Source organism: Macrosteles quadrilineatus, unplaced genomic scaffold (genome assembly GCF_028750875.1).
Source record: "Macrosteles quadrilineatus isolate MER2022 unplaced genomic scaffold, UCM_ALF_1.0 Scaffold_3__2_contigs__length_128488019, whole genome shotgun sequence".
Lineage (NCBI taxonomy): Eukaryota > Metazoa > Arthropoda > Insecta > Hemiptera > Cicadellidae > Macrosteles > Macrosteles quadrilineatus.
The window spans coordinates 81,373,013-81,397,076 of NW_026542596.1; the positions used below are offsets into that span (position 1 = coordinate 81,373,013).

The 24,064-nt window shown below is 33.7% G+C and overlaps 1 protein-coding gene across 3 annotated transcripts in view; it reads right to left on the reverse strand.

The window, feature by feature from the left end:
• Positions 1-14,950: 14,950 nt before the first annotated feature.
• The window catches only part of LOC128988847 (remodeling and spacing factor 1-like), a 41,893-nt gene continuing 32,779 nt past the window's right edge, over positions 14,951-24,064 (reverse strand). For 2 of the 3 annotated variants that reach the window (XM_054410548.1, XM_054410550.1), the window contains 6 exons: positions 23,502-23,619; positions 22,672-22,779; positions 21,045-21,132; positions 20,312-20,332; positions 18,687-19,755; positions 14,951-16,316 (listed from right to left, as the gene is read on the reverse strand). In XM_054410548.1, coding sequence (XP_054266523.1) covers positions 15,497-16,316; positions 18,687-19,755; positions 20,312-20,332; positions 21,045-21,132; positions 22,672-22,779; positions 23,502-23,619 — 2,224 coding nt within the window. In that variant the 3' untranslated portion in view covers positions 14,951-15,496. The remainder of the gene's footprint in view (positions 16,317-18,686; positions 19,756-20,311; positions 20,333-21,044; positions 21,133-22,671; positions 22,780-23,501; positions 23,620-24,064) is intronic. The other variant, XM_054410549.1, reaches the window with a different exon arrangement.

The following is a 24,064-nucleotide window of genomic DNA, read 5'->3' on the forward strand; positions in this document are numbered from 1 at the left end:
GTACTTAGGTTTGCTGCAACAGGGAGGGTAAAAAAGTGTTTTTTGTTGTAAAATGTTAATAGTTTAGTGAGAAATGAATGTATTTTCCAAATTCAATCAAAATATGTTCATAAACAAGCAAACTACAACAGTTGAATTATTCTCCATAAAAACAACATGGGAATTTTTAATTTTCAATTTTTTTTTGAATTTTCTTCGTAACCATTAGGCACACAATAGCGCTTCAATATGCTTAATTATTTATTTTTTAAGCTATACAAAATGGTTTGGAAAGAAATTGTGAAATTTTTGTTTTTAGGGTCAAAAATGGGAAAACCCTATTTTTACCCCATAAAACACCCCCCATAAACCCCCGTTCCCATAGTCCGATTTTTAGCCAATGGTGATTCCTATCAATCACTCGCTATTTTTTTCGAGTACCAGCAAACACAATTTCAAGTTTCATGTCTGAATGTGTCCAGCGTCTAAGTTATAGGTTAAAACTTAATAATAGGCCTATATTGTACATTTCGTACGGAAATCACGGACCGACAACAGTTTCCTCAGTGCTCTAATTGCGACTAGAACATTTAAGGTTAGGTAAAAATGGCTGTCAGTAGGTCACGTGACCACGCTACTGTCCTCTGAGCGGCCACTAAACTCAAACTATTTTGTCTTTACTGGCGGCCAGTAGCTACTGGCCGTTGAAGCGTCCAGTACCTCATCACACGTAGACAGTAGGCGGACAATTACTGGCAGCCATTAATGGCTAGGTCTACTGGACGCCACTACTGTCCCCGTCTGCAGGGGGCTTAACGAAATTCTCGCTGGGTGTTATTGCTCTACCCTGTTACTGGCCGTATGTTCGTTCTGGCTCGGCTGGGCTGTAACGTTATTATTCCAGCTTGGCGTTACTCTCTGCGGGTGGTTTATTCGTTCCAGTTTGGCCGTAATGTAACAAAATTCTCACTGGGTGTTATTGCTCTACCATGTTACTGGCCGTGTTCGTTCGTTTCAGCCCGGATATACTGTAACTTAATTCTAGCATGGGTGTTACCTAGCTGGACGTTTCGTTCCAGTTTTTCCATAATTATTGTTGGTGTTAATGTTGCCACACTATGTACAGTTCTCGTGTACGTTAAATTCCGGCTGGAATGGAACGTTTTCTCATATTTTATTATTTTAAAGACTTTTTGTTGCTTTCAGGACTTTGATCCTGACGGAACCGGTACAGGAGATCAATTCATAAGCCAATGAGCGCAGCGTTACAAAAATAGGCCTAACAGGGTATTCTGAGTAACGTGTTATCTTGATAACAGGTTACAATTTATTAACAGTGTTATTTACCCTGTTACGTTAAATAACGCCCATCTCTACTATATTTTAAGTTTATTCGATAGTTTAGGCTATATTATGTAATAAGTTATTCCATCGATAATATCTTAGCTATTCTCTTTGGAATTGTAGATTGATGTTTTAAAATTGATTAACTATAAGCTTTTTAATGTTTTTGCAGGTTCATACCCTAATCAACCGACTCTAAGCCTAGTCAGATTTCAAGTTTGCGTACCTCTAACCAACATTCGTAAAATGCATTGGAGTGTGGTCACAGATCTCTCTATTACGTAATAAATAAATCCAGCGGTGAACAGGTAAGACATTTATTTGTTTAAATTGTTAATTTATAGTAAACAGTAGAACCTCTTTAATCCGAACCCCCGTAATCCGAACGTCCACTAATCCGAACCCCTCATTGCTGTACTCTATACACAGTACAGCAGTTCTTTATTGTATACTGTATTTAATGTACAGTACTGTTTATTCACCATGTTTACTACTGTATTAAATAAACACTGTATTTTATCTATAAAACATTTTTTTTACTTTTCCTAAAATAATTTAGATCAATTTTAGCCATTTTTTAGCTATTGTTATGTAAAAACAACAACATGTTCTGTAATCCGAACTATTCACTAGTCCGAACTACCCCTGGTCCCAATTAGTTCGGATTAAAGAGGTTCTACTGTAGTAACATTTTCTATACAGCCTCTGATCCCATGTAGGGTTGTCATATTAGTGGTGGTTCTAGATTAGAACGTTGTGAAGGGCTAACAGGGGTGATTTAACACTAGGAGGGGGTTTCAGGGGTTCACCTTAGGAAAATCTGCTATTTTTAAAACTGTTTTTACGTCTCGGACTGTGTTCCAAAACTTCTGTCACCTATTTATGACAAAATTTATGTTTAAACTTATATTTCCAGAGTCAGATTCTAATGGGGAGGGCTCTTGCTCCTACAGCCCTCCACCCCTTGGAACCGCCCACTGCATTATAGTATTTTAATGTGGGAAAAAATTGAGAATTAATTTAGTTGGAAGATAAAATATAACGGGACAGCAACATTGGTAGAATAGGCATATAAGCTTTAACCAATTTCATGCAAATATAGGTATTTGATTAAGGTAATGTGATCATAAATAAAAGCATCTGCGGCACTATTTAAAATAAAAATTAGGCTTAAGCCTAATACAGATAAACCATTGCTATTGCTAAAAAAAACCTGCATTAGTCTTGATTTTAAAATAGGTATGGGTTATATTTTTTGTAAACCATAAGCTGTCTTTGTTCATAAAAAAGTGAAGTTGATCTGTTAATTACTGAGAGAACCATGATTTGAGGTAGAAATAAATCTGGTCAAACGGGACATTTTAATTAAATTATGTTAATTTAGAAAACTGCTATCTAACTCGTACTTAAATACAAGTGAATAAAATGTTGTGGATGTTCAATGAATTTTAGCATTAGTTTGTCTGCAAATGTTATTTTCTCGAGAACATGCTCCATTCAACCCAAATAGACACTTTAAAGTTTTAACATTGCAGTCTAGCCGAGGAGAATTGTTCATTCATCCTACACGAGCCTCCTTATTTTAATAACATGTAAACATTCTCTGTTCTAGAAGACTGAAGAAGGAACATCACAGGTGCTGTTACTTAGACCTTTCTACAGCATTGATGAATATTTGTCTTGGCAGCAACTAGAGTGACTACGTTACAAGTTAAATCATCTTTCTACTGCAACTACTCCAATCAATAAAGATTTTTAATCGATAACATATTGTATTGATGCCTTTTTCAATCTTAAAAATTGTAAAATAAAGTACTCTTGTGTTCTTGTATTGCATTCTTGTGTTCTTGTCCTCAATGTAAATAAGTGAACACAAATGATAGAAAAACTATTTTATATAATAATAAAAACTAAATAATTAATTGAGAGCCCTCTCGATTGGGATAACCCTATTGATATTTTACTTCTTTTATCAAAACAAATACTAAAATACTCTCTTATCGTTTTGTGTTAACTATATATAATTTAAATTATTTACAAAAACATCTTAATTATTTATTTTATTTATCTTTTATATATATTCTATTATAAATTACCACACAGTCAAGTACAAAGTTGAAGCTTGATTATAAAGTGCACTAATCATAGTAGGCCTATCGGTCAACAAAACTTAAATTGTTCACACCAAGTGGGAATATAATTATTTGAAATAAGTCTTTCCATCAATAAAATCTTTAAAAAATATTTAATTGCCTTGTAAGCTCGGTAGGTACTGAAAAGTGTAGTATACTCATCACCCATTTCAATGTAAGATTTGTTCTCTTGTTTTAAAATATTTATGTTTGCTGATATAGCGTTATAAGATACAGGGAAGGTAAAGTGTGTTCTCGGTAAAATGTACTTAGATTGGTATTGAATTGTACAAAAAATTAAAATTAAAGTCAAATATCCACAAACAAGCCAAAATAGAACCAACAAGTTTACCTAATAATCTACTTCAAAATAACAAGTTATTTTCATGTTTTTTGATAAATTTTTTTTTAACATTAATGAATTATTTACAAAGATGTTTGAAGTTTTTATAAGGTCAAACATGAGGAAACCCCAGCATTTTTACCTCTGCTCATAGTCTGATTATGCTAACGGAACGCTACAACAAACGTTGTTTTACACGTTTGTAACAAATTTCATCATAATTGGATTATTTTGACTCTTAATTTTGACTTTGAATTATATGTGTATAGGCATAGACTGAACTAAGCAGCACAAGTCTTAAGGGAGTATGTTTTATCTATGGTATAGGCTATAATTTACAGTAGAACCTTGATAACAAGACTTATAAGGATTATAAAATAAGACTTGTTATCAAGGTTGACTTCTTATCGAGGTTTGCAATAACATATGATTAGGGGTAAAATAATTCCAAGGGGATTTGAAAATAACCCTTGTTATCAAGGTTGACTTGAGGTTCTAAGTAGAACCTCTTTAATCCGAACTAATTGGGACCAGGGGTAGTTCGGACTATTGAATAGTTCGGATTACAGAACATATTGTTGTTTTTACATAGCAATAGCTAAAACATGGCTAAAATTGATCAACATTATTTTTGGGAAAGTGAAAAAATGTTTTATAAAGTAAAATACAGTGTTTATTTAATACAGTAGTTAAACATGGTGAATAAAACATACTGTAAATTAAATACAGTATACAATAAAGAACTGCTGTACTGTGTATAGAGTACAGCAATGAGGGGTTCGGATTAGTGGACGTTCGGATTACGGGGGTTCGGATTAAAGAGGTTCTACTGTATATGAATTGAACAGATGGTGCTAAAGGCTTTTAACTTGAACTTCAACTGTTACAGCAATTAAAAATTAAAATTCAAAACCAACAATGGGGTTGTATTATTTTGTTTAGAATTATTATACACCTTATTAAACATTTGGTATTATTATGCACTTCTTTTCATATTTTGAGGACCATAACAGGCCTCGGTGGTGTAGTGGATAGAGTGCCGGGCTGATAAGCCGAAGGTGCCGGGTTCGAATCCTACCCGTATCACTAATTTTTTGTCTTGGATTTTTTCATTATCAACAAGTTTGGTTAGGTTATGACAGTTTAATTTTATAATTAAAATTGAATTTGAGCCATTTATAGTTTTATTTTATGAACAGAAATATATTTTTTTTATTAATCCTTAATTTGATTTTTCATTATCAGCAAGTCTGGTGAGTTTGGTTAGGCTATGATAGTTTAATTTTATAATTAAAAAACTATAAAATTGAATTTGAGGCATTTATTATTTTATTTTATGAACAGAACTATTTTTTCGATTAATAAACCTTCATTAGATTTTTTCATTATCAGCACGTTTGGTTAGGTTATGACCGTTTAATTTCATAATAAAAAATATAAAATTGAATTTGAGGCATTTATAATTTTATTTTACGAACAAAACTAATTTTCCAATTAGTAAACCTTCATTATAGTCAATCAGAAGCCTCCAAATGACACTGTCGGCAAAACTAATCCTGAAAAACAAATTGTACAGTTAGGTTTTAGAGGTGGATTGAGTAGATGATTTGAGTCCGATTGAAATTGAAAACTCAATACTCACAGACTCAGATCCAACAACAAACTCGAATCCGATTTTCCGATATCGATAGTGTACACAATTCAATATCGATAGTGAAATTGCAGACTCTCGATAGATCGATTCAATCGTATTCTGTCCGAGTATCGTAGTGAACCCTAGGCTATCCGACGTAATTTGGTTCCATTATTTTAGGGTTAGTTCTATGATGTGTGTTTCAATTTCTTGTAATATAACCAGGAGACGACCTATTGTTGATGATTAGATCGTTTTATTTTGGATAAACTAGTTTAAACATAGATCAAACATACTAGGTACTATTAAATAACAAGAATTGTTTTCAGCTAATCCAAAATGATGACAAATCTACTAAAGGAGTATGTTTAATCTATGGTATCACGTACTGTTTGGAGTTCATGTTTTTTGGCCTGGAATTGGAATCAATGGCCATGTTTTTTTTTTCAGGAATGCTCGGTGGGTTGAGTTGTTTTGTTTTAGTCCCACGGCCACAAACGTGAGCATTTATTAAAAGCATAAAATTGCTAAAAGTGTTTAAGACGGCATTTTGTTAAGGCTATAAACAAGTCAATTCTTAAAAATAACTTGCAATGATTCCAACGAGGAGTGGTATTTAAGCAAATAACTTAAGTCAATGGGCATGATATAGTTTTTAATAAAGGTTTGAAGGAAAGTAACTGTGACCAGACTAGGAGGGGCGGAAAATTATTTGGGCCTAGGGGCGCAAAAATGCTAAATCCGGCCCTGGATTAACAGGTATCTGAGGGTGGGAATTTTCCCAGACTCAGTGGCGCCATTTCACCAAATCCTTGGGGGGGGGGAACACCTGGGGAACCCCCCAGCAAACGAGGGGGTCCTCCCCCGGAAAATTTGGCAGTTTTCAAACAAAAAAAGAGGAGTTTAAGCTTATTTTAATTGTCAAAACACTTAAAAATATATATATATGAGTAAAATTTATTTAAATTTAGGCAGAAAATTAATGAAACTGAGAATTATTGACAACAGACAGAAACACAATAATTTTATGTTGCGGTAAGTTAGTCATCTAAGAAACGTGATCAATAGTTCCATGATGTATTAATATTATGTTTGTTAAGATTCATGACCAATTTCTCTTGTACAACATTTAGCAATGAATACGGTTGTTCATAGCCTATAACAGTTCATAGTTTACAACAGTTTATTTTGTTTTTTAAATAAATTACAAGTATTTAAGAACTTAAAAGCAAATCAAATTTTATCACCAATAAAATCATTTGACACAAAAGTACAAAAGGTTCTATTTAACTATATTAAATTGGTACTCTACAATGTTTAAAAAAATTAAGTAAAATTTAAAACACATGTATAAAGTTAATGCTTGAATAATTCATAAAAGTAAATGACAAAGCAATGCTTTTAAATTTTTTTTTATCAGAATTTATTTTACAATCTGTTCAAACAAATATGAGAACAATAAGTAAAACATTTAACAAAACAATGTCAGGAAGCAAGTCTTGCCAAAAATTGGATCAATCATTTAAATATTTACAGAAATCTGTAGCTTAGGTCCAGCACATGTACAACACTTTTTAATCTGTTAATGCACTATGACTATTGTCCAGCAGATTAACAGCAAGACTGTTCGGATGATATTCTAATTTTTCTTGATACTTTTTGCTAAGGTCTGTATAATTTCTTCTTTCACTGATTTAATTTTGAAGTCATTCCTAATTGTGGTGTTGGATACGAACCAGGGTGCGCCAATAATTCTTCTCAGCGTCTTAGCCTGAAACCGTTCAAGAATTTCGATGTTGGATTTGCTCGAGGTCCCCCAAAGTTGAATTCCGTATGTCCAAATTGGTTTGATCATAACTTTATACAGTAAAATTTTGTTAGCCAATGACAATTTTGAATTCGTACCTAGTAGCCAATTGAGTTAACGAATTTTTAATTCCATTTGCTGTCTCTTGCACCTGATATGAGATTTCCAATTTTTTTTTTGTCAAGAGTTAGACCTAAATATTTTACACTGTCTGCCTTCGTTAAAGCTACATTATTAATGGTTACTGGAGGATTGTACTCTGTTCTCAGAGTAAAAACAATATGTTTGGACTTGTTTTCGTTGACTTTTATCCTCCACTTTTTAAGCCAATATTGGAGCTCAGCTCAGTCAAGGCAGCTTGCAGATTAATGGGGGCGACTTGAGGGTCCACATGACTCGACAACAGTGCGGTGTCATCAGCAAACGTAGCAACTGTGACGTTGGGGACCATAGGGAAAAGGGATGTCTGCTCTGTATATATCAAATATAGCAAGGGACCAAGAACACTTCCCTGAGGTAGGTACTCCAGACTGTATCGGCTTCAGATCACATAACGAATTATCGAATTTTATTTGAAAAGATCGATTGGTCAGATATGATTTTAGAAGGTTATACAAAGAGTGAGGGAGAAAGGTTTTGAGTTTAAACAGAAGTCCGACATGCCACACCTTGTCAAACGTTGGACATCCAAAAATGCAGCAGAACAGTACTGTTTTTTCTCAAGCGTGTTTAAAAAAAAAAATCACTAATCGGTGAGTTTGTTGAATGGTGGAATGTTGTTTGCGGAAGCCAAACTGATGATCTGGTATTAAGTTTAATTCATCAACAGTGGGGGTTAACCTTTTTGAGTATTACCTTTTCAAACAACTTTGATACTATAGGAAGCAAGCTTATGGGTCTGTAAGAAGATGCGTCATTATAGGTGGTTTGCCTGGTTTTGGGATAACAACTATTTGTGCAATTTTCAGTTGAACAGAAAAATATTCCAATCGTAACATAGCATTAAATATAAATGTCAACAACATAATGCCTTTACGGGGTAGTTCTCTTAAAATTTTTCCAGTGATGAGATCGTACCCAAGACTTTTCACGGGGTTAATTTCCTTAAAAATTATTCTTGAAACCTCTGAAGGAGTGCAAGATTTTATAGGCAGTGACAACTGATTTGGTGAATCCAAAAATTCGTAAATTTCACTTTCGTCATTGGGGGGATTCAGAGTAATAGGCTTAAATACATCAGAAAAGTAATCTTCAAAAACCTTCGCTTTTTCTTCAGGGGTTTTAGCCCAGACCCGTCAGGTTTCCGAATTGGAGGTACATGTTGAACTGGACGTTTAATATATTTAGTAGACTTCCAAAGAGAATACTCGGTTGCTTCAGTTGGGGTTAGATTTTTCGTAAAATTGTCAAACCATGTATTTTTCAGTTCCACTAAACATCGTTTAAATTTCTGAGCTGCACGATTTAGACGAGTTTTGTCAAGAGGGTCACGTGAATTTTGCCAAATTCTCCGTAGTCTTCGTTTTTCTGCTACTTTCTGCTTCTTAATATAAATTGGGTAGTTATTTGATTTTGAGACACAGATTTTAGATTTTGGAGTTGCTTCCCAGCATTGACGTCAGCATATGACACGAATAGCACACCTATTTTTTTCCTTCCACCATGGAATCAGCTATTAACCGTAGGTCTCATGGTAAGACCTAGACCCGGGATCGATTTATTTTTTGTTTTGAGGTCCCCACCAATTGTTTTCGTATATGTGCCCGTTAGCACGATAACTGGAGCAAAAATGATCCGATTTTGATTAAAATTTGGTACAAACGCGTAAACCTACATTTATTCAAACGAGTTCGCGAACAAGCATGATCGCGATCGGACTATGGGAACGGGGGTTTAATGGGGTAAAAATAGGTTTTCCCATTTTTGACCCTAAAAACACAAAATTAAAAGAACAAATAATTTAGTACATTAGAGTGTTATTGTGTTCCTAATGGTTACGGAGAATATTAAAAAAATACATTAGAGTGTTATTGTGTTCCTAATGGTTACGGAGAATATTAAAAAAATGTAAATTTAAAATTCCCATGTTATTTTTATGGAGAATAAGTCAACTATTGTAGTTTGCTTGTTTATGAAGATATTTCATTAATCAAATTTTAAAAATACATTCATTTCTTACTAACTACAGTAGGTATTAACATTTACAACAAAAACACATTTTTCCCCCCCTGTCAGCAAAACTAAGTTATCGTTAAACTAATTCTATTTAAATAGGGAATAAATGTGATACTTTTAAGGAGACATTTTAGTGTAAATCCAATCAGGCAAATGGAAAATTCACTAAGTCTGCAGGTTTGCACAATAAGCTTCGGTTGACGTGCTTGGACCATGAGTCCACCCTCTTACAATCAAGTCTGCAGGTTTGCTGCGGCGGGGGTATTTTATACTAAGCTATAAATATTTTACTATAAAACACACTTTATTAGCCTTCCTGTAACAGAAAATGTAGGTACAGTACTGTTAACCTAATTCTATTTAAATAGATTTAATTGTACCTATATCAATTCAGGCAAATGGAAATTCGCTTAGTCTGCAGGTTTGCAGCAGCGGGGGTATTTAATTTAATGAATAATTTGTGATATTGTGCGAATGTTTGATAATTTCTTTCTTTCTATTGTTTCGGAGCAGTGGTAGAACATTATGGCTATGGTAGATGTGTTATTCTATAGCATACGTAAATTTAATGAACCAAATTTTATCAAACTGTGTCCTCCCCCATTGCAAACGCAGAGCTTGAGTATAACTGCAATAAGCATTTTTATTTATATGCCAAACCCAAACAAAGGACGGGTACTCTGCTAGTTATTTTAATAAATTTAACCCCCTACCCTATACCCTTGGTTCATAGCGGGAAGAGAAGAGGACGCAAAAGAGAATAGTCCTCATAAGCAGAAAGGGGTCAATATATGATATTCGTACTCGGTACATCTGGTCACATATTGGTCTAGTTAATGGGTAAAGCTGTGTTTACAACTAAATGTTTATGACTTTAAAATGTTTAAAACTCTGGTGTCGATGCGATTTAAAACAAAGTACTGCAAACATCATGTTTACAAAACATTTTGATATTTCCTGATATCTTGTGGAAGACTAGTTATTTGTGCAACTAGTGAGAAAAGTGAGCAATTGACTCACTCGAGAGAAATCCTTACTCACGAGCCGTAGGCGAGTGAGGAATGGTTTCTCGAGTGAGGCAATTGTACTTTGAACTCGAGTTGCACATTATACTTTTCCTACAGTTAGAGGCCTACCATAAAACAAATAAATTGGTGAAGAAACATAACCTATTTTTACACAGAAGTGAACTTTCCATATAACATTCAATGTGAAGTGACAAATACAACAGTACAACAGCTGACCAGCTGATTTACAGCCAGTGCTGCCAACGTATTTCGCGCGCATACGACGTTGCCTGCATGTTACGCGATCACTATTTCGTGCCTTCTCGTTGCAAATCTGGAGTGAGACAAAGTAATTAGAGTGAGACAATGTTAACATTGTCTCACTGATGAGCGAATTGGCCACTTTGCTTTCTCAAATCAGTGAGAGAACATGTACATTGTTAGGTAACTGTAGGAAAAATAATGTCTAAACAGTTGACACTGAATTGACTGTTGAAAACATCAAAACAGTTTTTTGATTGTTGTAAACTATAGAGTGTAAAACATGTGTTGTAAACTTGTATTAGGACATCCCTAGTCCTTCATAGGTTGATGTTAGGATTGGTCCTGCTTTACTAGAAAATAAACAACACATTGGCTTGGGGTTTCATTTTTGAAAGATAATATTTTTTCACAGTATATAATGTAAATTAACAGTAATAATTATGAGATTGGTATAAAATGTTTTAATTATAATTTATTTACCACTATTGGCCATTCCCATAAATAAACAATGCCAGAGACTCGTTATGACTGCATATATGAACTTCTAGATCCTTCATTATTAATTTTAATATAATTGGTAAACAGAATGGGTAAAAATGACAACTATCTTTTTCTATTTGAATATAAACAAATTTAATACACAAGTGATTAAAGCAATCAGATATCCAATGTACCTTTTTACAATAACAAAATATAGCGATTAAGTGAAAAAAGATTTGGCTATACAGACTTATTATGTATATGGACATTTTAAGTAAAATAGAATTGCATTTAGAAAATAAATAGAACACTAACATTGAACAATAGACTTTATCACAACACTTATTTACATTAATTTCTAATTAAGTTATATAGTTGAAAAAATATAAAACAGAAATTATTAAAAAGTTGGGTAGTTTAGAAAAGTATTACAGTAAGGCTAAAGATGTGTTTTAAACTAGTTTTGTCTTTAGTTTAAACCGAGCTTTAGATAATATTGAAAATTATAAAAACACCCAGTTCTAAGATTTTTTTTTTAAATAGTTCAACAATAATTAACATTTGTTCTAACCCTACATATTCAACCTAATTAAACAATAACATTCATTCAGGAAACTGTTTTTTAACTAATTAGTACCTATAAATGCAGATCTCATTAATTTTAACTAAAATATAAACAGCTAAAAGAATTAATAATAGAAAATTCAAAAAACTTTTGATAAAACTTGGAACTGCAGTTTATAACTGATGTCAAATTACATGGAGTATATGGATGGAGCAAAATTTAACAAAATTGCTTGTGTTTGAATAGGGTTATTATACAGTCAAATTATACAAACACAATAATTAGCCTATATTAATGTAACACAGCTTTACAATATTAAGCTTGCAAAAAAAAAGTTAAAAGCCAAATTAAGGATTGTATTGAACTAATGAAGTGGCAATTTGGTGACAACAAAATGTGGTTAAATATCTCAATTTTTAAGCACACTGAACCAAACACATTCTGTGGAAAAAGATTTTTGGTTCTTGCACAAAATACGCTCTGCGCTGAATGTACTCTGTGCTGTAGCAAACTGATATTTATGGTTTATTCTAATCAAACTTGTAGGCCCCGACCTCCTCTAGCATTGGTTTAGCATTAGCGCGCAGGTCGCTTTCTAAGCGGCCGAACTATAGCTAGATAGCTGAGTGGTTATAGTGCTTGCCTACTAAATGATCCTGAAAAAAGTCAGAAGTTTTTTGTGGTTCAAAACTATACCCAGCTGCAGCTGTAATGGACTTTTAGTAATAGGGAGTTAAAGAATCAAGTGATTTTCTTCAGCAACAAAGCTATCATCACATCCATTCCACACTTCACTTTAATTCATTACTTTTAATTGAAACGGCGACTGTACGAAGGTACCCAAGTAAGAATGGAGATGAGTGGCGCGATCTTGTAGTCTTGTTACTGACTAAGGCCGACATGTTCCTTAGACAGGACTGTTAATTAATAGCCCATACAGCAAATGTCATCTCTACAGTTTACAGTGGAATCTGAACCACATTTTTGCCTAGTAATTTACAAATTGGTCTAATTATCAGGATAGTACTGTGGATAGTCATAGTACTCACTAGTGTGCTCGTTAATCCACACCAGGGAATAAATATCCACAATTCGTAACCTCTAAGTAGCTGGATTACAGGACGACGCCAAAGTCCCACTCATCTCATTATAGGCAACCATCCCTGTGTGTCAACCTTGTATAAATATAGTCTGTGGAATTTGCGGGTTTATTTAAAAGTATGGTCCAAACACTGGTTACGTTTCTATAAAGTCAACCTGATACTAGAAAACAAAAATGTATAGCTAATAACCAGTTTTAGTTAAGTAAACCATCATCTTGTAAAGAATTGTTGAAAATTAGATGCTCAATTTGAAAATTTAGTATAAGTAAATTTGTAGCACTAAAACATGAGGTTTAAATAATTACCAATAACTAGCACAAATGATATTTGTTATAATAAAACTAGCAACATTCACATTAATCACTATAACATTGGCTACCGTCAGATCATAAAACCACAGACAGTATTTTAACATTTTCAGAGCCACCCAAGTACTTGCATTTGTTTATCTGTAACAACATATTTGTCAATGTACACTTACACTTTATTTTTATTAGAGTAGATTTAACTACTTACTACACTGCGGCAGTGATGGCAAGTTTCTATGAACAAACTAGCTTGCTATTTTTTGAATACAGTCTTAAATTAAGTGATGTTTTAATAACTCTGGACTTTGCTTCAAATTTACGGGTTATCAATTCTAAATTACACAGTACAACACAGTATTAGCAGTAGATAATACTTTACAACACAGTGAATAAAGTGGTTCATTTTCTAAAATATGTGTAATTTTAAGTCTGCACATTTATGTGACAGAAAGTAGGTTTTACTTGATCCTAGGACCTCAGCTCCTTATGTTTGCTTTCAGTTTGACAAAACCTAAGTACCGAATATGACATTTTCTGGTGGGTTCTCAAATTTTAATTGTTAAGCCGGCTCCAGACATGCGCCATTCGCAAAGCACGAAATATTTGACGTTCGGCAATCTAGATTTCTTGCTATTCACCAATTAACGAGTAGACGTCTACACACGTGTTGTTTTCCGAGCAACTGTTGTTTCGGGAATAGCAAAAATATTCGTTCACTTTGTTGTGTGCAAAAATATCGACAATGAATGGGAAAACACGAGCACGAATGTTTGCTGCTTGCCAAATAGACAAACACCTATCCACACTACTCGCGATTCGGCGAGTCGCTGTTCGGTGCTTGGCGAATGGCGCATGCCTGGAGCCACTTTGAGGCAAAACCGAACACTGAAACACCAAATTTCACATGCGAGGTGATCCGAGGACAAGAATAATAGGATCAAGTGCTGGAAAATCACTTTCGGTACAAGTAACAAACTATACTTTTCATCAAAACACAATACCAGTTTACGCCTATTTCTGTTTACATTTATATCGTCAAACAGTAAAAACTACTCATAAATATAGATTGTAAAGAAACACTAGTGTGCATAGAGCAAAAACAGATGACTGGTTGAGAAGCAAGGGAAAATAAGATGATAGTTTTTCTCTCGCTATAATAAGAGCTCAGGAAGGAATTGTTTAGTATCGGCAGTCATTGAAAACAACTACTTTCTGTACTGAGTGGTGAAAAATGCTAAGTTTGTATGGACTAATTTCCGTGTTGCACATGACATGGTTAAGAGACTTTAAAGAGTAAGTCTGTTAGCACCAACCTGAAAATACATAAGCTCAAGAACTTTTGCCTGAAGACATTAGCTTAATTATTTTCTTTCATTTGGTTTTTACTTTTTAAATTTAACATATGAATGTAATTTATTAATTAATCACAGATTTATCAGTAAATAAATGACTCTGATGAGTCAAAGGGGTTTGTCAGACAGTAAAAAAGTACAGGTGGGAAGAAAAAGTTTTTTTCACCACTTAAAGGAAAAGATTGAGAATAGTTTGATTATTTAAACTTTATTATTATTATTGTGTAATCTTCTTTTAGCAGTTTTCTGATCCTAATATGAATTTTACTAAATTAGACCCAAAATTATGAGTGTTATATTAAATCAGAACATGCATTTAATTGTGATAAAAATCTGGCAATATTATTATTTTAAACAACATAGATTGTTTATTTTTTATTCCGTCATGTATTTGTAATATAAAAAAAAAAAACATTTAAAATCAAAGTTTATATACAAATATAACAAAATCAAAAATATAAATAATCAATAATCATACAAAAATTTAAACAAGAAAATAAAATAAGCAAACATATTGTGATAAAAAACAAAACAGGTTTACACCTACAGCGTTTTACCTATAAATATTTTTATTTTAGTTTTACAATAAAGCATTCACTGAAAATTTATATATTACCTACAAGTATCTATATACATCTATGTACATGTGATCTCTATACAAAACATAATACAAAACACCTAACACTAAGTCTACCATAAATATTTAATTATCATCACATAATACATAGATCAACTTCCCAGAATAAAAACTGGTCGAGCACCCAGTGTTCACAAATATAAATTACAATAGATGGACGCTTTAAGCTGTAGAGTCTTACCAAATGGTTAAATACTGACCAAGACTATCGATAGTTATTTACAAGCAATTTGAAGGAAAAAATTAACAACTTAACTAAGAAAATGAATTTTGATTCAAAAAAATATATTTTAGAAATGAGTTGCGTCTTATTTTATATTAACTGTAGTCAGTCTGATGCCCTCTAAAGGGCCGGTGCCACTTAAAACTATGTGTCGATGTCCTCCTCTCGCTGGCTGGAGAAGTACGAGACGAGGCCACCGAACTCTCCACTGCCTTCCTCCTCATTGTAGGGTTTACTAGTCTGAGGGGTGGTAGGAGGGGGAGTCGGTTGTTCGCTGAACTGTTCATTGTACTGTGGTTGCGGCTGTGGAGGAGCGACATAGTCTTCTCTTGCAGGAGGTGGTGGGGGATAGCTGCCGTAATGTCCGTACCCGCTACTGGACACAGGCGGGGGAGGATAGCTGCCGTACTGTGGTCGAGGAGGGTAACCTGGCGGCCTGGTGTCGAACCTGTGCTGCGGATGATACGGCTGCGGTGGTGCAGACGACGGTGGTTTGTTCGGTATGTGCATGGGACTGCTGACCGGGTGGGCTCCAGGTTCTTGTTTTACATTGATGGGACCCCCACCAGAGGGTGACGGGTCCATAGGGTGCGGGTGACCCGGGTGGAAGGGAGGCCTCGGCATCCTCTGTTGGGGATTGTATGGTATCCTCGGTGGGTACTGCTGTTGGTAGTGAGACGGAGGGTAGGACTGGGGCTGCTGAAGCATTCCTCGGATGACGCTTCCTCCTGAAGGCACCATCATCTCCTCCTTCTCTCCTTTCTTCCCTCTCCCACGGCCCTTCCTCGAGGCCACCTCCCCACCAGTAGGCATATTACTAGGCTGTGGTGGCCTCATCCCCATAGGCATTCGAGCGGAGGGAGGTGGTGATCCTATTGGCATTCTGGGACCCAATCCAGGGTTCATAAAAGTTGACTGGAGTGGTCCAGGAGGGTTAGCCATCAGCTTCAGAGGAGACACCACTCTGAAATACATTGGATTGTTGAAAATAAGTTGTTATTGCAAGTCGGCTTGTTACAAATAAGATTTTACACATTTATCATCAACAAGTCGATTCAAAAGATTTTCGATTCGAATCAATGCAACTCGATTCAAAGTAATACAACATTTTTCTATTCATACTTGTCAATGGAGTTACAATAATTAATATTTACCACACAATGCAAATTTTTGTTGACATGGTATTAAACCTATTCAAACATATGACATGATTTTTTTGTGAAAAAATAGTTATTTTCAATCATACATTAGAAGAACCTATATTGCTGGAAATGTCAGTGTGCTGCTTTACTTGCCTATTTCATAATTTTTGCCAGCAGAATCATATTGTCATATGTTACCTATTTTATAACATTGATTTTATAAATAAAGATGTGTTTTGGTGCAAACAAATACAAACATTCAAATATTTATACTGAAACTTTAAATTAGTTTACATTGATAATAATTTATAAATAAAAAAACTTTTTTAAATCAAAACGTTTTTAAACGCACTAAAAAGTAGAAAATAATTTATAAATATATGTGGAGGGTATAAATACTTGTAAGATTTAAAACGAAAAACGTGGGGTGCATGCAATTGATGATTATACATTAGTTCAAATAGGTGGAGGTAATTGTAAATTATCTATTGCATGCACCCCACGTTTTTCGTTTTAAATCTTACAAGTATTTATACCCTCCAAATATTTATAAATTATTTTCTACTTTTTAGTGCGTTTAAAAACATTTTGATTTAAAAAAGTTTTTTTATTTATAAATTATTTTCTACTTTTTAGTTTTTAATGTGTGGATGTTAAATCTATTTCAAGCATCTATATGAGATTAAGACAGGAGGCATGTGGGAAATCTAAGGTTTATTTGCGTTTATTTTCGTATAATTATGTATTAGATTGAATGTATGGCCTACGATGTATTTTGAATGTATTTTTAAAGTGTATTTTATGCAAGAAGTTTGTAAATATTAGTTTTTAAATAATGTGTAAATAGTATGATAATATGCCACTGACGCAGTCTATCCGACATTGTCGGTCAAGGATTAAGGACATAAGTATCAACTATCAAGTAAGTAAGTACCTACTAACTATAAATATATCAATCTATTTAATTTATTGTTTATTTATTGAATACTAAATAAATAAAAATTGATATTATTAGCAAACACATTTATATCTGCAATCAGATTGTTTATCTTTATTTGGAATGTTTGTTTGTATAAAGAATCTCTTGGGAGCATAACCTGTACCTCTTAACGTCTGTTCTTCGAACTGTCAAATTTTAGTATTTACAGCTGACTTAAATTTGTTGATATATTTAATCTTTCAAAATGTAAACAAGAAAAATTTGGAAGCCCATGGGGCGTAGTCCAAGGGAAATATGAAAATTAAATGATATAATATTGCATTGTCATCCATTTGTGAGCTATGTTTCAAGTTTCAAGTCTCTAGCTCTTTGGGAAGTATCAAAATTTGCAAGAAAGCGAATTAATAAAAACAAGCCCATGGGGCGTAGCCCAAGGGAAATATGAAAATTAAATGATCTAGTATTGCATTGTCTTCCATTTGTGAGCTATGTTTCAAGTTTCAAGTCTCTAGCTCATCGGGATTGCAAAATTTGTACCGGACAAGAAAGCGAGCTAATAAAAACGTTTTAAAATGAGAGGATAGAATCAGACCTACAAACTACAGGGTATACATAGCTTCAGACCTAAACAAATACCAAATTTATCAGTCTAAAACACCAGTCTTACTAGTTTAGTATCAAGTTACAATTTTTAAGACTTGTGTTATTATTAGAATGATTTTGGAGTGACTTGTTTTGGACTTATTCCCCCATGAATTGAATAGAATTTTTATATTAAACCGGTTAGCTTTAATTTAGGTTGCTAAACAAATTTGAGTACCAAAATATTAGTTCACTGCTTTTTAGAGGTGAGTCTCACTAAATTTTTGCAAAAACATTTGAATCCACCCACCCCCCTCTGCAAAATAACTAAAAAGTTTGTATTCTCATGTTCTTAGTACAGCTCGGGCAGTGTAGGTGGGAGGAGGGTGGAGGTAGGAAAAAGACCAGACTGCAAACATTTCAGCTGCCTCACGAGGTTGACCCCCCTGTATCATGTACTTGAGCGCCTTCATATGGGTCGTGAGGACAGTTGATGCAACCCGCATGACGGGACATAATGTTTTTGAACTAGATACTAGTAGCGATCGGCCAAGTGCCAGCTTAGATATCACGAGCTGTACCTTCATGATAACCTAACACATTTAAGAAATCACAAAATATTTGTTTACTTTATTCTATGCTGATGGTAACAAATCTGTACTGAATTTACCTTAACAGAGGTTGTGTAGGTTGTGTTGTAGGGGTGGGCTTCTGGTCTGTGGCAGGCTGAGCAGCTCCTGGACTGACTGACTGTATCGTCACTGCTCCTGTCTGTACAGATGTTAACTTCTCCATCTGCTTTGCCAACTTCCTCTTCTCCAGTTTTTCTTCCATTCGAGCCATTCGCCTTGCCACTTTCTTAGGTATTTCACCTTCTTCTAAAACATCATCCTCCGAGTCATCTTCATCTTCCTCCTCTTCTTCCTCTTCAATCTCATCCATTAGATCTTCATCGTCTAAATCTTCCTCGTCACCTCGAACTTCAGTCTTCACATTTTTGAGTGGAACATTAATGGATTTCCTCGCAGTTGTGGAATTCAAGGGCATTATATTTCGTTGCATTTGAAGCTGAGAACCATCTGGGGGGGAAGACAGAGATCCAGAGTTTGGAGATTTAACTGAGAACATCGACATATCACTTGTAGGACTTCCTAACGTGGGACTCTTTACTCCCGCATTTACTGGAACTCCAGAACGTATTTTTATGGGAGGATTACGTTTCACCAATTTAGGATCAAAAGAACTATTTGGAATCTTGATGGGAGTTACAGGTTGAGGTGGTTCCATAAAGTCTTTTGTTTCCGAAAACTTCTGAGGGTAATCGCTGACATTGACGGCTTTGGCTACGCTGATGTCACTCATGTTGTGTCCGATTGTTGCAACTTTGCTCACTACAGCTTTGTATTGCTCATCCTCAGAGATCAGACGTTCAGGGGGAGGAGCTATCATGGCTTTAGGAGGTCTTCCCCTCCTGCCAGGTGGTTTACCTTTATTTACCGCTTTCGCAGGAGCAACTTTCGCAGGAGCAACTTTAGGAGGAGTTACTTTGGGAGGCGACACATTATTTGAAGGTATATTCAGTGGTTTTGCCACCTCCTTTTCGTCTGTTTTCAGGTGGTTCTCACTCTCTTTATTTTGAATGATTTTATCTTGGTTTTTAACTTCCTTGTCATCCTCTTCTGATTCATCATTGTCTTCTTCTGAACTCTTTTCTTCATTTGCTGACTCTTCTTCTTCACCTAAAAATTATTAGCAAATTATCTTCAAATTAATATTTATATGATGCCTAAAAGGTAAAATTGTAATAATTTGAACTGTTACCTATCATCCTTTATCCATAGGTGTGACCATGTCAAAGTTGAAAGAGGAAAAAAATGATCAGGACAGGAACCAATTATTTAATTTACAATGACAAAAACTAAATTGACAGTCAAACTAAAATCACATTAAAACAAAAAATTGCAAGCTACATATTTCAAATAAAAAACCTTTGACACTGTGATTCTATTAACAAAATGCACTTAACCAAACGATGAGCGGAATTTTAGCAGATGGTCAAGGGCAGTTTGCACGGGTCGGCTAGTTTTACATTAAAAATAAATTGTTACAGGCAATGAGTTTTGTTCAAAACATCTCAAATAAATCTAATAGAAATGTGAAAGTTTAAAACAATGATATTTATTTAGAAAAGGAATTATATAGTTTAACAATAATTATAACTTTTTGGAAGGACCGTTAATCGGTTAGCCAAACTGTCAGTTTGTATGGTTTTTAACTTTACTTTTCTAAACTTACCAAATCTTTTTCTTCTGCCAGCTAATAACAAAAAATTGAATAAAACTACTAAGTCAGAATAAGCATTTAAGTACAAACAAATTACATCCAACACAAGTTACAACAACAGTAATTATTAATTAACTGTTTTAGGCTACTTTATCCAAGCCAGGCAAACGTTCTATAATTTTAAAGTATCACAGAAAACGGCATGCATAATAGTTTAGATTTTTTAAAATTGTTAAGCCTAGTAAATCTTTTATTAAATTTTTTAAAGTTGTGCATGGAGAGAAGCGTATCCTATTCTTTGTGTACTGAATAATTTACATTGAACAGGTTATGTATGTAAAAATAGAAAGGAAGAAATCCTGAAATCTCATTAAAAATTTTAAAAAAGAAACCTACACAGTCAAGATTGTTAAGACTTGGTATACTACTCAATGGTACTACCTAAACGATTAAGGATAGAAAACTAATATATTTTGTAAAGTAAAAGCAAAATTCTATGAAAAAAAAACACAAGTTGATCACTCAGTAAATTATTAGATAAATGCAGAGTACAATACATTTATGTTTTTGACAAACCTACATCAACTAACATGTGGTTTTCAATTAAAAAAAAATGTGTACTGCTGTTAAATAACCAAAAATAGTGCACTGCTGTTAAATAACAAAAAAATAGTGTACTGACGGGACATTAGGAGTTACAATATGTTATGTTACAACACAATATCATCACTTAGCAAACATTTACCTGAAGTTTCTTGTTTTTCTTTTTCAGCATCAAACTCATCATCATCCTCAATAACAGCTTTCTTAAAACTCTTGGTCTTCTGAATATCCTGTTCAAAACAAAACAATTTAAAATTAAGTAACAGATATTCAGTATGCTTGGGTTCTGGAAATTAACTGCTAACTGAATTATCACTCTTTCAAACTGACACCAAAACTGATCGTAGGTTAAGACGATTAAGCGTTCAATTCTGCTTACCGTCTTAACTTAAGACGGTAAGCAGAATTGAACCAAAAGTAATATAGGTTTAAATTACCTGTTTTCTGTCAAAACGATCAGTTTGGTAGTATGATGACTACAGCTGTTTCATGCTTTTTAAAAATAGCACATCTTCAGGTCCAGAATGTCTTGCTCTTCCCTCATGTGGAGTTCGTCAAAAATATAAACAAAGGACCTGAAGATGTGCTATTTAAAAAAAGCATGAAACAGCTGTGTAGTCATCATACTACCAAACTGATCATTTTGACAGAAAACAGGTTATCTTACTAATATTATAAATGTGAAAGTTTGTGTGTTTATTGTTTGAAGTTCAATCACGCATTAACTACTGGACGGATTCGGCTGAAATTTGGCATGATGATAGCTCTTATTCCCGATTAACATATAGGCATACTCTTATCTCAAAAATCCTTTCGGGCTCCGCCCCAGTGGCTCTGTAGTTTCCCATGTTAACCTTATGAGTATTCATATTCAAAAGGAATTAAAGAATTTAATCAGCTGTTTCAACTAAAAAAGTTGGTTCTATGATATGCAAAAGCATTAAAAGTTATAAGATTTATCAACAGGGTGCAGCACTATTATTTTTTTATTTATGAAAACAGCTAATTTGAACCAAGCAGCAACAAAAAAACCGTGATACGCAATGAGAACTGTCAAAGTTGGATTGTTTACAGTTATATTTATGTCTTTTATTTCATGAATAATTTGTGATATTTTGCAAATCTTTAATAATTTATCTTTCTCTAATGGTTTAGCTGAAGTGGTAGAACATTATGGCTATGGTAGATGTGTAATACTATAGTAAACCGTAAATTTAAAGAAGGAAATTTGATCAAACTGTGTCCTCTCCTATTGTAAACGCAATGCTTGAGTATAAATGCAATAAGCATTTTATACATATATGCCAATCCCGTACAAGGACGGGTACTCTGCTAGTTTAAACCTATATTAGTTTATTCAGATGATCTAGAGACCACTCCATCACGAACCAAAAGATGGATCACTTGCATAAACCAAGTAAATCAACCAGGCAAACACTTTTCCATTTTGTTTAAGTTACAAAATTTTTAGACCTAATCTATACTCTCTTCACAACTAAGAAAAATTCACAGGGTGTTCAGTTACTAATGCCATCAATAGTACTTTATTACACTTTTATGAAGAACAAATCTATTTTATGCATTGTAAACTGTTTCTACATTTCAATATGTTGGTTGCTTTTTACAATTGACTGAATGTTTGCAAACTGATAAAATTTACTTATGCAAATAATAAGGTTAAGAAAAAAACAAGTCATAAAAATAAGGTGAAATATAGATCTTGGTACAACTCAAAAATGTCAATGTAGGATTTTATTTTGGATACCTACCTCATCAGAATCTGTTCCTAAAACTTCTACGTAGTTAATTTTTTTCCCACGAGTTCTTCTGGAAGGTAATTCCTCAACTGCCAAGTCATCTAATCCTCCATATTTTATCTGTGAATAAACAGATTTTTACTATTACAAATGTTTTGCATTCAAGCTGACATATTAGTAACGTACATATTAGTAACTATTAGTAATGTACAATCTAGGATCAACAACTTCACTTCTAGGGCTTGATATTGGACGTGTTAAGATATTTAAAGTATAATATAATATATAGCCTTTTATATAGTACTAGGTGAAACCCGTCGAAATCGACGGTTACTTTCAAGGCTTACGATAAATTGGGTGAAATATATACATATTTTGAGCATTTAGCATTGTTTAAAGAGTAATAAGTGTAAAAACAATAATGATATTAATTGCGTTAGTTGCAAAATTGGGTTGATCATTCAATGATTAAAATATTTCCTATAATGTACGTCATCGCAGTTATTATTAGTATGTAATATGGTATCCCTTCCTTTGGAAGAACCTTTAAATAGTATTAAAATCGTATTGGTGGATCTTTTGTAGTTAAACACTTCCGTCTTCCGTGATTTCGTCAGTGTAATATGATTTTATTTGAAAAGAAAATATTTTTTGGGAAGACATATTCTAACTTCAAAGGGAGGTATATCCGTTACAGCGGCCTCAAAAAATCAACTGTTATATTCAATTGTAGTGAAATCAAATATTCCTTCAGATAAGTCTTATTTGTTTTGTTATAAAGGACATTAAAATATTGTACTGCACATTCAAAACAAAAACAGTTATCTGTGATGAATACTTACTTTTCTCTGGCGTTTCTTTTTTGGCGTTTTGGAAGATTCTATATCAGACAACTCATCCTCAATTGTAAATTTTTTACTTTTTTGGAATTTCCTCCCTCGCGATGAATTAAAACCTTTCCTGGAAAACACCATATCACGATTGTAGTGAAATAGCTTTTATACATTTTTGAAAAAAGAAGTGGGCTTGAACTGGTGAATCGTTTTAAATTAATTTGTTGCAGACTTACAACCAATTAACTACCGATAAACTGTTGGGTGGCATCAAAACTACTAAAAAGTACTTACTTCACTTTTTGGTTAGGCCTATTATAATGGGTAAAATCTTAAATTAACACTTCAAGTTAGAAGTGATCTAAAGCTTTTATTGTGAGTCTGGCAAATGTCTCGGTCATTAAACAACGTCAGAAGAAAGTTGGAAATCTGCAATCTCTAACTAAACATCTTGGGCAACTGTTAGAGAAATATTTTTCAGTGCTGTTGATGACACAACTGTTAAAATTTTCATTTCATATCAGAAAAACTTCATGTCTACATTTTTACACTTTTTAAAGCACAATTAATTG